This window comes from Maniola hyperantus, chromosome 20 (assembly GCF_902806685.2).
Source record: "Maniola hyperantus chromosome 20, iAphHyp1.2, whole genome shotgun sequence".
NCBI classification, from domain to species: Eukaryota; Metazoa; Arthropoda; class Insecta; order Lepidoptera; family Nymphalidae; genus Maniola; species Maniola hyperantus.
In genome coordinates, this window is record NC_048555.1 from 9,859,417 (window position 1) to 9,874,599 (window position 15,183).

General features: G+C 37.4%; 1 protein-coding gene across 2 annotated transcripts in view; it reads left to right on the forward strand.

The window, feature by feature from the left end:
* Positions 1–15,183, forward strand: part of Ptp36E (protein tyrosine phosphatase 36E) — a 169,834-nt gene that overhangs the window by 134,771 nt on the left and 19,880 nt on the right. For both annotated transcript variants that reach the window (XM_034979523.2, XM_069505575.1), the window contains 3 exons: positions 8,669–8,756; positions 10,295–10,371; positions 12,279–12,413. In XM_034979523.2, the coding sequence (XP_034835414.1) occupies positions 8,669–8,756; positions 10,295–10,371; positions 12,279–12,413 (300 nt within the window). The remainder of the gene's footprint in view (positions 1–8,668; positions 8,757–10,294; positions 10,372–12,278; positions 12,414–15,183) is intronic.

The following is a 15,183-nucleotide window of genomic DNA, read 5'->3' on the forward strand; positions in this document are numbered from 1 at the left end:
GCACCCCTCGCGCTTGTATGTATCCAATCCTTTACGACTGCAATAATGTTTTCACAACCACAGACCAAATTTATGTTAACAAAAAGTACCTAATCCTAAACATTTTCGTCTGAAGAGAAACAATTTTAATAATTTAACAAACCGTTCTCAAACACTCTAATCGTTTGTCCAACCCTTATTTGTAAAAGAATGTTTGAGTTTGAACGACCAGTTTCAGCCAGCCTTTTCAAAGTGCAGACAATTATTTTAACACTTTAATTAAATAATTAGAACTAAAATAACGTTTCAGAAACATTCTAAATAAATTAAATGCTTCAAATTTATTCGAGAATAAATTATAGTCGTTCTAACCTTTCTGCTGAAAAAGGTCACGTTACAAAGGTATAGATAGAAAGGCCTATACCTGACCTATAGGTCTACTAGGGAATGATCATTCCAGGTGAAAAGCCTTTTCATATGTAACACTTGTTACCCTTTTTAACGTAGCCTACGAAGAATCACGAAGAAAATCTCATATAAAGTTGAAAATAAACCCGCTACATTTTTAGGGTTCCGTACCCGAAAAGTGCCAATGGATGGGACCCTATTACTAAGGCTCCACTGTCTGTCCGTCCGTCCATGTATCTGTCAGCGGGCTGTATCTCGTGAACTGTTTATAGGCAGAGAGTCCGTCCGAGAGAGAAAACGTGTCACCTAGTGTTGGGGACAATACGCAGATAAATTTTCAGCTTTATAAAATAACGAAGGTCTGGCACGCACTGGCTCTATCTCTCTCTCTATCTTAAGAACTAAAATCGTACTTTTGACATGACAGTTTACATAAGGAGCAAAAATGGCGAGTAAATTCTCAAAATGTATGCACTATATCTATATTATTTCTCAACGTCAATTTTAGTTTAGTAATTTATGTAGGTACATACCTAAACTAAAATTACTATACTATAAACTAAACCTACCTACTTTACCTAACCTACCTATACCCACTATGAACTACATCCCAATAATCAGTTATGTTAAGCTACGGCCTACGGATATCAATAATTATGTTGTACCCTTAATACAAAGGAGACCCTTAAAGGGCTCAAGTATCAGACCCGCAGGTCATTTTGCGAGGAATCCGATCTTAAAGAGCCATGCTCGCTCTTAGCCTGCACTTGAAAGTCCTTAGTGATAAGGCTAAGAGAAAGTACCTACAATTATTTAACTCCTTGTTAGGAGTAAAATAAGTTGTACAGTACGCGACCGAAAGTGATGAACATCGGCCTTTAGAATGACATTTCATGTTTGTTGTCTCTGTCACTCATACCCATATGACGCTTTGTCGGTCTCTACGACCGAGACAGTGCTCTACAAATCTGCTGTTTCCCTCTAAAGATCGATGTTCATCACTTTTGGCCGCGTACTGTACCTTCCTTTACACCCCATAGTTTATATGCTACTTCTGATGCTGTTGTAGGTACGTTAATACTTTTTATAATTTAGTTTAGGGATTTTTATATTAAAACTAGCTTATGCTTGCGACTACGTCCGCGTGGACTACATAAATTTCAAACCCCATGTTTCACCCCCTAAGGGGTTGAATTTTCAAAAACCTTCTCTTAGCGGATGCCTACGTCATAATAGCTATCTGCATACCAAATTTTAGCCCGATCCGCCAGTTTTGAGCTGTGCGTTGATAGATCAGTCAGTCAGTCACCTTTTCCTTTTATATATTTAGAAGACAAGGAACCCTTTAAGTTTCGCCCAGTCCGTCTATCCATGTAAGTACATACCTATCCCCTTGCCTATCCCATTGTCTGTGTGTCACAGCACACATAACTGGGAAATTGAGTATAATTATTATAGAAACCTATTGCTGCTGCAAAGAGCCATATTATTTAAGTTTTGAAAAAAAAAAGTTTCATGATCAGAACATGAAAAGCGTGAGTTGGAAAAAATCAATAAGGTTGATTGAGAATATAGCGTACCTGATCCGTACTTTCGTACTAATATTATAAATTCGAAAGTGTGTCTGTCTGTCTGCTAGCTTTTCACGGCCTATCAGTTTAACCGATTTCGATGAAATTTGGTACAGAGATAGCTTATCTTTCGAGCAAGGACATAGGCTGCTTTTTCCCCGGTTTTTCCGTGGACAAATCCACGTGGACGAAGTCGTGGGCATCATCTAGTAGGTACATAAAGTATGGATAAAGTACTTAAAACAACACCTTCAAAGGTCTCAAGCATGAGGCCTTTTTGCGAGAACTCCGAATTCAAGGAGCCGAGATCTATTCTCGCCTACAGTTGATGTGATAGGACCCTAAAGGTCCCTGTTGCATTATTATTATTATTATAAATCCTTTGGGAAGAAAAACTCGCTCAGCGACGCTCTCTTGGCCGTCAAAATATTCGCGCAGTTCGAGCAGGTAATTGCCCCGTCAAACTCGCACACTCGCTCATAGCCCAGCGACGAATCTATACAAATTACAACAATTAAACTCTTTTCTAGTTTTTAACTCAAATCGTTCCTCACTTATCGTCGCCGATCAGACAACTAACTTAGAGAAGGTACAATTATTTTACTTCTAACACCCCATTGTTCAAACTTCAGACCCGCTTTGAAGTTCAAACAATGCGATTATTGCTTTTCCCTCAGCGTGTTTATCTATTGACCTCGCTGGGTACAAACAGTTAAGAAAAGACAAACTTAATTTCAACTCTATATTTTTCGAAATAAGTACTATTTTCTTTATCCACAGAATAATTATTTTATTATTGTTCGTTTCTAAGGTTTTCTATCAAGTTTTGATTCGTTTTACTGTAGAAGTTGGCTTCGCATTTTAATTCTTTTTATTGTTATGCCAATATTAGGTATGTAAGTACTGCAAAGATAAACTTCAAAATATTGTAGCCTATGTCCTTACCCAGGACGTAAGCTAACACTGTAGGTACCAAATTTCATCAAAATCGGTTAAACTGCCGTGAAAAGCTAGCAGACAGACAGACACACTTTCGCATGTATAATATAAGTATAGATATGTGCCCTGTCTATTGAAACAAAGAAAGAAAGAAAACTTATTTGATCACTACACTACAATGAAGACTACAATAAACCTTAAAAACTAATTAAATCAATCTACATAAATAAACTGAAACCTAAGTCAAAAATAATAATAATAATATACGAAATATAGTGTCACGTGTGACTAAATATAATTTATAGTATTATAATGGTTTATGGTTTAAATTTTTAGTTTTTAGTTTTTTTCTGGTTCGGGAGTTACTGAAGTACGCTGAGAGCATTGCATGAATATGTCATTCAATGTTCTCAGCGTACATATTCAAAATCCTTTGATCTTTTATCGTTTTTTATTTTGTATCATTTTCTTGTATCTTTATTTGTATTTAAATTTATTATTAATCATCTAGTTAGTGTACTTACACTAACTAGATGATTAATAATAAATGCCACTTGGCACTGCCGTTCTAATAAGATATAAAATAAATAAAAATAAATAAATAATATACCTAGGGCCATTTTCGGCTGCCGCACCAACCCGTGCTTTCGTGATTCCTTTCGTCATAGGTTGCCTGGAAGAGATCGCTTTAGCGATAAGGCCGCCTTTGCATGCTACAGCTATTAGATTAAGATCCTTGTATGTTTTTATTACGTTAACTTGTGTTGTGTGCAATATAATATAAATAAATAAATAAAATATAGGTGTCCCTCTCAGCATCATGCTGCAGCATGCTGCAGCGCTGGTTTTCAGTGGGAGCCTTAACAAGTGAAGTCACGGACATCGAGGTATTTACGTACTACAGTATATTATAAAATAAAATACGCAGATAAACTGGCAAATAAGGATTAAACAAATAATTTTAAAAAAAACTAACATATAAGAAAACTTAGACCGTAACATAAAATAAAAATAAAAATAAAAAAACATGAGAAGAGGTATAACGGAATTATTAGGACATAATCATTGTAAAAAAAAGTTAAGTGCAATAATTATATAAATAATACTAATAATATTATTTAATATATTATATAATTACTTATGCCGCATAAATATGCGGCATAAGTGCTGAAACGATATGTGCTGATCCGAACCTATTCTGAATAAATAATTTGAGTTTGAATAATTTTAATTTATAATAATAATCTAAATTTTAATTTTATTTTATATTTGAACTCTGTAATAATATGGGTACAATTTGCCTGAAATAAATAACATTATTATTATTATTATTATAGGAAAGTAGGAAAAGCCCCCCACTAGGTGGACGGACGACATCAGACGAGTCGCAGGGAGCCGCTGGATTCAGGCGGTGCAGGACCGTGGCGTGTGGAAGTCCCTACAAGAGACCTATGTCCAGCAGTGGACGTCTATCGGTTGATGATGATGATGACTGTATTTGGTCGTGATCGGCGGAAAGATCAGCTGATGTTAACCCTCCCTTTATTGAGAAAAACGTCGGTGACCCAGAAAACGCCACGAGCAGTAATATAGTATAGGACAAAGACAGTTGTTAATAGAATAGAAGTTTCGATTCAATCTCACCGCTTCAGTAACACTGAAATAAATCTGTGTTAGAAACTTCCAAGCTCTTTAAATGAAATGATTTGAAGCATTTCAAACTGAACTCTTTTCTGCTACCTTTTTTTAAATAGAGATAGCGAGCAATCGTGCAGGCGACCCGCCTGATGTTAAGTGATTACCGCCGCCCATGAACATTTGCAGCACCAGAGGTACCGCCGATGCGTTGCCGGCCTTTTAGGAATTTGTTGGTCCGCCCCTTGAATAACCCCATGTTGTAATCTAGTGGGAACACCGCCGTTGGGAGTTGGTTCCACAGTTTGCTTGTGCGTGGAAAGAAGGATCTGGCACAACGGACGGTCGAAGTGCACCAGACACCCAGGTGGTGAGGGTGAAATTCCTTACGGTGGCGCGCGGTGCGGTTGTAGAAAAATGAGGGTGGAATGAGGTCAAAAAGCTCTTCAGAGCACTCCCCATTATAAAGGCGATAGAACACGCATAGAGAGCTAACGTCTCTGCGGTGCTCCAGGCTTTCCAACGAGCCGGTTAGTTTGGGATCGTCCACAAGTCGAACAGCCCTTTGGATCCGATCAAACCTGCTTTTGGTAAACAATTTTTTTTTTCATTTTCATGCAAATCGCCATCAATGTTGTAATCTTATTTACTGAGCATATACTACCATACTAATATTATAGGTAAATGCGAAAGTATGCCTTCCTGCCTGTCAGTCTGTCTGCTACGTTTACACGGTCCATCTGTTTAAATAATTTTCACGAACTGACGGACGTAGGCTACTTTTTTTACTGTCCCGGTATAATAATTGTAAAGAGTTCCCACGGGATCTATCAAAAATCTCAACCCACCTGGATGAAGTTGCGGTAACCATAATATATTTGGTACAGAGGTAGCTTGCATCTCAGGGACGGAAAAACAAAGTTCTGGCGGGGATTTGCAAAAACCTAAATCCACGCGGACAAAGTCACATCTATTTGTTAGTCCAGGGCAACCGGAACCCTACACTACGCGTAACCCGACACGCACTTGACCGGTTTTTTATATTTATCCATACTAATATTATAAATCCGAAAGTGTGTCTGTCTGTCTGTCCGTCTGTCTGTCTGTCTGTCTGTCTGTCTGCTAACTTTTCACGGCCCATCCGTTTAATCGATTTTGATGAAATTTGGTAGGTATAGAGATAGCTTGCATCCCGGGGAAGGACAGGCTACTTTTGATCCCGGAAAATAAGAGTTCCCACGGGATTTTTAAAAACCTTAATCCACGCGGACGAAGCGCGGGCGGGCATCATCTAGTTTTTAATAAATCTTTATTTTTTTCCAAAAAAAGTATATAATACAATTTTGCTTAAAATTACCCTCAACCTCCAAACTAGGTTAACCCGAGTCATGGGGGTAAGTATCTTCCCAGATGTGCAATGACAATGATAATCATTTTATATTTATTTTTGCTATAGTGATGTGTGTATGAGTGCGCGAAGTTTAGGCGTGTGCGTGTATGTGTGTGTGTGTGTGTGTGTATGTATGTGGGTGTGTGTGACTTCCATACATTACGATAATTTATCCCATAGCTTGTGGGTCAGGCAGCTATCGTTTTTCTTCAGATACGACACAAACTTATCTACTAGTCTATAAATTGTAATAAATAAACGACCAACTTCTGATTAAAACTAAGTAACCAATCAAAGTAGTGCTCCAGAGGTATCTTTGATGTCTCCGCATCTTTGATCTAAGATCGATCACATTTCATTAAAAACTTGGGTACCAGCAGCAATTAAGCCGAGATCTATCTAACTTTTATAAAAGACTATAACTGGCGACTAGTCTGTCTATCGTTTGAACGTATAATCATCTCAAACCATCGCCGGCACACTTCTGGGCACGGTCTTCTCTCAGAATGAGAAGGGCTTAGTCGTCCACACAGGCCGAGTGCAGATTCGCAGATTTCATATAAATATCTTTGATAAAATTTTGGAGAACTCTCAGGCACGCAGGTATTCCCCACGATGTTTCCTTTACTATTAAAGTGAGTGATATTAATTGCTTGAAAACGCATATAGCTCCAATAAGTTAGAGATGCGTGCCTTTTTTTTTAACCAGGACCTTTTGAAATCCCGGATCCCTCGAACAGGAGGTCAAAGTTTCAACTCCTACTAGGTTCACTTGTATAGTATATAACTATAGTACATATTCTTGCATTGACTAGGGTTCCGTCTTTACTCAGAGCCATTAGCAAGATATTACTTGCGAAGGTCAAAAGGGATTCAAGTTTCTAGTCCATTAGGGTGGAAAAGTGTTTGAAATTATTTCACACCCCGTCAGCCGTAATTTTCTGAAACCTAAAAGCTAATGAACAAGTTGATTTTACAAACATTAATAATGATTCTGATCGCAATTAAATTTTAGAGTATTTTCATTTTTTTCTTACCAATAGTTTAGTTTAGTTTAATATTCTTTATTGTACACCAAAAAGAAAAAACGCAAAAAGTAACCTATATAAAAGAAGAACATACAATTAGCAGCCTTATCGCTGTGAAGCGATACCAGGCAACTAGGTTGAAGAGGTTTTAAAGGCTAGTGAAACTGGGTTTAAGGTGTACGTAAGTTGTTAGGGAACATAAAGATAATAATTATATAAGTAATATTATAGTCGTAAGAAGATATAAATGATACGATGCTCGCGACTTTATCCGCGTGGACTGCACAAATTTCAAACCCCTATTTCACCCCCTTAGGGGTTGACATTTCAAAAATCCTTTCTTAGCGGATACCTACGTCTTACTAGCTATCTGCATGCCAATGCCCGATCCGTCCAGTAGTTTCAGCTGTGCGTTGATAGATCACTCAGTCAGTCAGTCAGTCATCTTTTCGTATGACTTACAGTAACATATAAGAACGATGATCCAGCACAAGAATGAACTGTGTTGCAGTGATCATCGACATCCTCATACAATAATATGACAGTAGGTATCCCAAAATGACTAACAGTACCTACTTAGTAAAATTAGTTGTGAAGGAATCCTTAGACTCGTATTTATCTATATTTTAGTATGTTTACCCACTTAACGTTATCAGGCTGTCTTTTGAAGGGTCATTTTAGGGGTTTATTAGGGCGGGAACGATTCTGAGAGTGTATCGCGCTCCATCGGCGCCGATCGCTTTGAACATAAAGCTAAATGTACAAGATCATTTTACGTCGGTTATCGACATTATTTTTTTACAGACTTTACGTTAAACCATATACCGTTAACATCAAGTAGGTAGGTATTTATTTATGTGAAAATAAGAGTATTACAGTAATATCTCTTCTCTACATAGTATGAAATAAAGTATACAGAACTTGGAACATTAATTAATTTGGTATAGGTGTTATGGGCAATTTGATAAGTCCGGGCACTATTAATAATGGCCGGTCTGTATTCATAATGTCCGACTCAATTGGACAATGTGATTAAAACAGCATGATTAATCACTGTTCCCGGCCATTATGAATAATGCCCACCCTAACTTGGGCAAAGTAATAAAATAAGTGAACTGTAGTGTTTTTGTTTATTAAATGAAATTAAACTTTCATGAAAGTCAACAAAAAATAAACTATATAGGAAAAACAGTCACAGAGAACTTAGGCTGCAAGAGCGAGCGAAGCGAGCTCGGGACTCGGGGCACCCCGTTTCGGATGGGTTAGGTTAGAAGGGGATGGCGGGGTCTGTAAGACCCCGATATCCCCTTCGTGGTTATTTCTTTTTAAACCACCCAGAAAAAGCAGCCTCGCGAAGCGGGGCTCCGTCGACGGCCTCTGTCGTGGTGGTGTTCATCACTTTTGTAAAGTAAAACATTTGTTAATAGAATGTTTGTCAAATGTTTTTTTGTAAAATGATATGTTTGCGGAATACGACGTTTGTGATTTGATTAGTTTTTGAAACCTTTTTGGGAAATATTTATACTGCCCGGTCCAAGTGATAAATTCAAGCTATCTCAAACATGACTTATTATATGGACCACGGACCGTCGGGCATTATTAATAATGGCCGGTCCTTATTAACAATGCCCAGTTAAACACGTTGCCCGTAACATAGGTACTAATAAGATGCTTATTTTTTATTTTCTATAGTTTTGAACTATTTTATATTGTTACAGACGGCAATCAAAGTGGAAACACACGCATGTCGACACGCACAGAAGAAAACAAACGTCCACAAAAACCAAAATCAAAAAGTTACTCCATGTAAGTATTCATCATCATCATCATCAACCAATAGACGACGTCCACTCCTGGACATAGGTCTTTTGTAGGGACTTACACAAGCCAAGGTCTTGCGCCGCGCCGCCTGAAACCAGCGGCTCCTTGCGACTCGTCTTATGTCATCCGCCCATCTAGTGGGGGTCTTCCAACGTTGCGGCTTCCGGTGCAAGGTCGCCTTGGGACCCCAACGTCTATCGGTCAATAATACCTAGGTACTTTAAAATTGAAAAGCCTTGAATTGAAAGTTACTGTTCAAAATCTAGTTTTAAATAAGCAAATATTTGCTAATCTTTATACCTTTAACAGTTAAAGAAACATTTTTATTATACGGTTAGTTACCCCTCTCAAAAATCCTGTGTGAAACTATCTTTTCCTTTTTTAAGCCTTAGGGACCTATAACACCTTCAATATTATCATGCGATCCGCGATATGGTGGGCCTGTGTCGAGGAAATGTTGATGGTGATGACATTACCGATATCGCAATGTCCGGATGTTCTTAAAATCCTAAGATAACAGAAGTGCGGTACGGTATTGATAGTGTAACACCCCCCTTAGAGCAACAAGGAAAACTAATACTACGTTCACTATAGTAGAGACTGGAGTATTCATAGTTACATGACCTTTAGAAAACCCAGAGCATGCGTCAAAAATTTCAAATATATTTCGTGTTAATATATACCGTAAAGTTAAAAATACTTGTGTGACATTAATTTGTTACTTCCATTAAAATAAATGGTAGATATGAATGTTTAATAAAGTATCCCTGCCACAGAGTTTCCTCTATGTAAATTTTATGTTTATTTCGGTTCTCTATGTATATTTGAATACGGTTTAAATATTAAAATGGTTTCTAAATCCATTTCCAAATTGAAACACAATTTGTTGAATTATTTTAAAACTCGTTATGTCCATGGCTGCTTTATAATTATTTTTATTGAAAGTATTTTTACTGAAATATTCGAAAATACTGTAGCTGTAATTTGGGCAGATATGATATTATACTCCAGCCTACTCATTCCCTAAATCGGTGTCTAACACTGAATGATAGCCACCGAGCTCATTTGACATTTACTTCCAATCCTTGGAAGTTTTTTTGCGAAAAATGATTTTAATATCACTCAATGAAGCAGCAATGTAGAACTAACCAATGTCAAATGATTTCGATGGCTATCATTCAGTGTTAGGACACTGAGTTAGCGAATCACCCCGAATCATCTCCCGATAGTTCCTGCAGATCTTCATACAGTGCGACAAGGCTATCTTGGCGCGTGGCGAAAATCGGAACTAACGTTGCCGTCAAGTGTCCCCTTTGTTCTTGTTTGAATATTCTAAGCCTTTGTTCTCTAATAGCGCCCCCCTATCAATGTCATTCAAGTGCCAATAGAGCCTTGCCGCACTGTAGTGGCACCGTCGCCGTAATCTAGACATGCGGAGCTAACACTATCACTATAGGTATATCACTTACGATAGTTTAAACGTTGAAATTTTATTTTGTGTGACAAATATGACTTGTTTGCAGATGACTACAACAGAGTGGTGCTACAGACGGTCGACCGGGAACCGGATTCCGATTATATTAATGCTTCCTATGTAGATGTGAGTATTACTATATAAACTAACAATCCATATATCATCATCAACATCAACCGATAGACGTCCACTGCTGGACATAGGTCCACACGCCACTCAGCATCATGAAAAACACTCGCGTGGTAAAGTTGTACACCAGTCAGGTTGTAAATTGCTGCTCTAGAACTATGACAACCCTTCGATACTTGCTTTCTACTAATAAGGATTGTACCTGTGAAAAACCGGCCAAGTGCGAGTCAAGCTTGCGCATCGAGGGTTTCGTACTAGTCGTATTTTTTCGACATTTTGTACAATAATTCAAAAACGATGATGCATAAAAATAAATAAAAATCTGTTTTAGAATGCACAGGTGAAGATTTTTCATACGATACCCCACTTGATATAGTTATCTTACTTCCAAAATTGAAAATACTAATTATTAGTTCATGACCACAATTTAATTTTTTTTTGTGTGATGTAACCGCAAATTCACGGTTTTCAGATTTTTTCCCGAATGTCTGCTATAATACCTACCTACCTGCCAAATTTCATGATTCTAGGTCAACGGGAAGTATCCTGTAGGTTTCTTGACAGACCGACAGACAGACAGACAGACAGACAGACAGACAGGCAGACAACAAAGTAATCCTATAAGGGTTCCGTTTTTCCTTTCGAGGGACGGAACCCTTAAAACGCATAAAACAAAAATAACACTAAAGGAGGTGGTTAGGTTTAACTCAGCGCAAATTCGTGTAAATTTGTCGTATATTTTGCGAAACACAAATTTTAATGGCACTCCATAATACCCCACACCCCACATTGTTGAAAAGCCGTACAAATTGCCAGGAGTGTAAAATTCCTGACTAAATTGTGCAATGTTATTGGAATTCTGTGACAAACCTAGGTAAATACAGCATACATAGGGATCGTCCTTGATTTATTATTGTTTTGCACTGTAATTTATTTCAGAATTACCTATCCCTTCTCCCATCTCATTCTGAGAGGAGGCTCGTTCTCAGTAGTGGGCCGGCGATGGGTTGTGAACATCACAACCCATCTATAGCTTTCTCGTGACTGTCTCTGATTCTAGTGAACCGTAAGAGGTAGAGTTGAATTTTTAAAAGAATGTGTATTCTCATGTGGACTAGACATTTTTTGAAGCCCTATTGTACCCCCTCAGGGGTTGAGTTTTTGAAAATTCTTTCTTAGCGATTGCCTACGTCATAATAGCTATCTGCATGCAAAATTTCAGCCGGATCCGTCCAGTGATTTGAACTGTGCGTTGATGCATCAGTCAGTCAGTCAGTCACCTTTTCCTTAGATAATAACAATTTAAAAATGAGTGCCATGAAAATTCAAAAATCATCATCATCATCAACCGCTAGACGTCCACTGCTGGACATAGGTCTCTTGTAGGGACTTCCACACGTCACGGTCTTGCGCCGCCTGAATTCAGCGGCTCGACTCGTCTGATGTCGTCCGTCCACCGAGTTTTCCAACGCTGCGCCTTTCTTAAGATCGCCATTCCAGCACCTTGGGACCCCAACGTCTATCATTTTTTTTCCGAACTATATGACCTGCCCATGGCAACTTCAGCTTCAGCAGCACTATTCAAAAATATTAAAGTATTCCTAGTACGATGGTATAAAACCCTTATAACGACTTTAAATCCAAACATAATTTATAGCCTCAATAGCTAGGCTTAATAGCGGTTAGAGGACCGGACTGAAAATCTGAAATGTTCCTTGTTCAAACCCCACCCATTGCACTATTGTCGTACATACTCCTAGCACAAGCTTAGAGCTTAATTGGAAAGAAAAGGGGCATATTAGTCATCATAGGTTAATATTCTGTGAAAAAAAAAATCGCAGAGCTAAATGTTTTGAATGAGACTTGATCTCTTGTAAATACTAACTTGGATGTCTCTTCCACAGAGTATATTAAAGCCAAACGCGTACATAGTGACGCAGGGGCCAACGGAAGAGACGGTGGTGTCCTTCTGGCGCATGATCTGGCAGGAGCGGGCCGCTGCCATCGTCATGCTCACCAAAACATTCGATTTCATCAAGGTAAGCCATTGATTTTCTTATAAAAGACTAGCTTATGCTCGCGACTTCGTCCGCGTGGACTACACAAATTTCAAACCCCTATATTTTCCCCTTAGGGGTTGAATTTTCAAAAATCCTTTCTTAGCGGATGCCTATCTGCATGCAAATTTCAGCTCGATTCATCCAGTAGTTTGAGCTGTGCGTTGATAGATTAGTCAGTCAGTCACCTTTTCCTTTTATATAATATTTAGATTCGATTTCAACAAGATCAAATTCCTGAAAGGCCGGCAACCCATTGGTGGTTCCTCTGGTAAGTAATGCAAATGTTCATGGGCGGCGGTAATCAGTTAACATCAGGTAACCCGCCTAGGTAATAAAAATAAGGTAATAGGTTATACTTATAAAGTAATAAAAATAGCGAGCAAACGAGCGCGCCTGCTCGTTTGCTCGCTATTTTTATTATTTGAAAAACAAAAGAAGCATTCGTTACACTTCGTTATGATCATAGTTTACGTCAATGTATGTACATAGGTATTATTATATCATGAATTGACTATGGCTGTATCATAATTGTTTATTATTAGGTAATTTTTTTGGTAACCATTGTTATTTAAAGTTATTAACTTTAATAATTAAATGTTTTATTACTAAAACATTTAATTTTATCTTTTCATTTCCGGCATTGTATGAATCTTCTGCTGTCGTCTAGAGCCCTTTTTACTTAAAACCAACTGTACCTGTAAAGCCAGAGTAGGGTTACATGAAGCGAAAATAATAAAATATTCGCTGAAACAAATTCGCTGAGAGCGCGTCCGCCGGGTTTACATAATAAACAAATGCTTTACATATTTTTGTCAAGGTAGGTTGCTTCAAGTTTCGGGAACGCTAGTGTTTAGGTATTAATGAGCAATTGAGAAGCTGGTATTATTATTTAAGAGGTTGGTTATTAAAATTTAATTCAATAATTATAATATTTTCTCCTTTGGGGTTGAACTTCAAAAATCCTTTTTCTATGGATGTCTACATCACAATAGCGAGCTGCATGTCAAATTTCAGCCCGATCCGTCGAGTATTTTAAGCAGCACGTTGATAAATCAGTCAGTCATTCAGTAAGTTACCTTTTCCTTTTATATATTTAGGTTTCCATCATTATGGAAGATCAGTAATTACCTATGCGCTCGGCTGTCATCTAGTGCTATTTTCACCTAAAACCAACTGTACCTGTAAAGCCAGAGTAGGGTTAAATGAAGCGAAAATAATAAAATATTTGCTGAAACACCCCTCCGCCTCTCGCGAGAGCGCGTCCGCCGGGTTTACATAATAAACAAATTGCTTTACATTTTGTCAAGGTAAAAGGTTGCCTGGAGTTTCAGGAACGCTAAGTGTTTTACTTTTTAATAAGCAATTCAGAAGCTAGTATTATTATTTAAGAGGTTATTAATATTTAAGAATTTTGTTTTCAACTACTACTACTCAAATTTTGACTACTCAAATTTCGAACACCTTTTTTACCCTATTAGGGGTTGAATTTTCAGAAATAAACAACATGACGGACTGCGGCATTTCTATATTATGATTCTGTGATTCTGTAATTTATTTTCTTCGTAAATTCGTTTTAATTTTTTTTTGTAATGTAAATGATTTTTTATTTCACTTGTGCTATAACACCTATACTTGCTAAACATGACTATAGGTCTAGGGAAAGTTTTCTTGATAGATATTACAGACAGACAACAAAGTTATCCTATAAGGTTTCCTTTTATCCTTTTGAAGTACGGAACCCTAAAAAAATAGGGATCGTCTATGTATCTAACTACCTGCGTAGATACATAAACAACCCTTATTTTTTATGGTTCCTTACCGCTTAGAGTACTACAGGTACTAGCGTAAATGCGCTAGGTAGGTATACCTACCAGATATACAAAGTGATTTTCAAAAATTCCACCCGAACGACGCAGGACACCAGTTTGTTATCTAAATATATAAAAGGAAAAGGCGACTGACTGACTGATCTATCAACGCACAGCTCAAACTACTGGACGGATCAAGCTGGAATTTGGTATGCAGATAGCTATTATGACGCAGGCATCCAATAAGATAGGATTTTTGAAAATTCAACCCCAGAAGGGGTGAAATAGGGGTTTGAAATTTGTGTAGTCCACGCGAACGAAGTCGCGAGCATAAGCTAGTAATTATGGTAAAAGGCAACAATTGGGCAAAATAAAATTAAGGTTTTAACCATGTTTACCTTAATTTCAATTTTGTTTGTAAATGCAAATTATTTTCATTTCGTTCTCGTTTTTAATTGTGTTTCGGGGACGATTAAATGAGATTAATGTGAAAATTAATGCGCAATAATCAGTACTTATACTCGTTTTACTTGTGAATTGGGATAAAATGACACCTACGGGTGTTATTAATTATCATTTCAATTTAAAGTAGTCCACCACAGTAATCGATTACATAATGGCTTTTATCATTTATTCATATTTAACTAGCTGATGCCCGCGACTTCGTCCTCGATCTTTTAAAATCCCGTGGGAAATCTTTGATTTTCGGGCACAAAACAAACAAGCAACAAAACTGTTTAAAACAGGATTGAAAAATATGTTTAAAACTTTTTTTCAATTTTAAACGCATTTCTCAATTTTAAAACATTTGTTTACTACATTTTTTTTTAAATAATGTCAATTCTGATTGTGAGACATATTTTAACAGTTGTATAGAAGCAGGCGTTACCAATCCATGAAATTAGAAATCCATGATACCTACAATCAACCAAAAGCTTAAT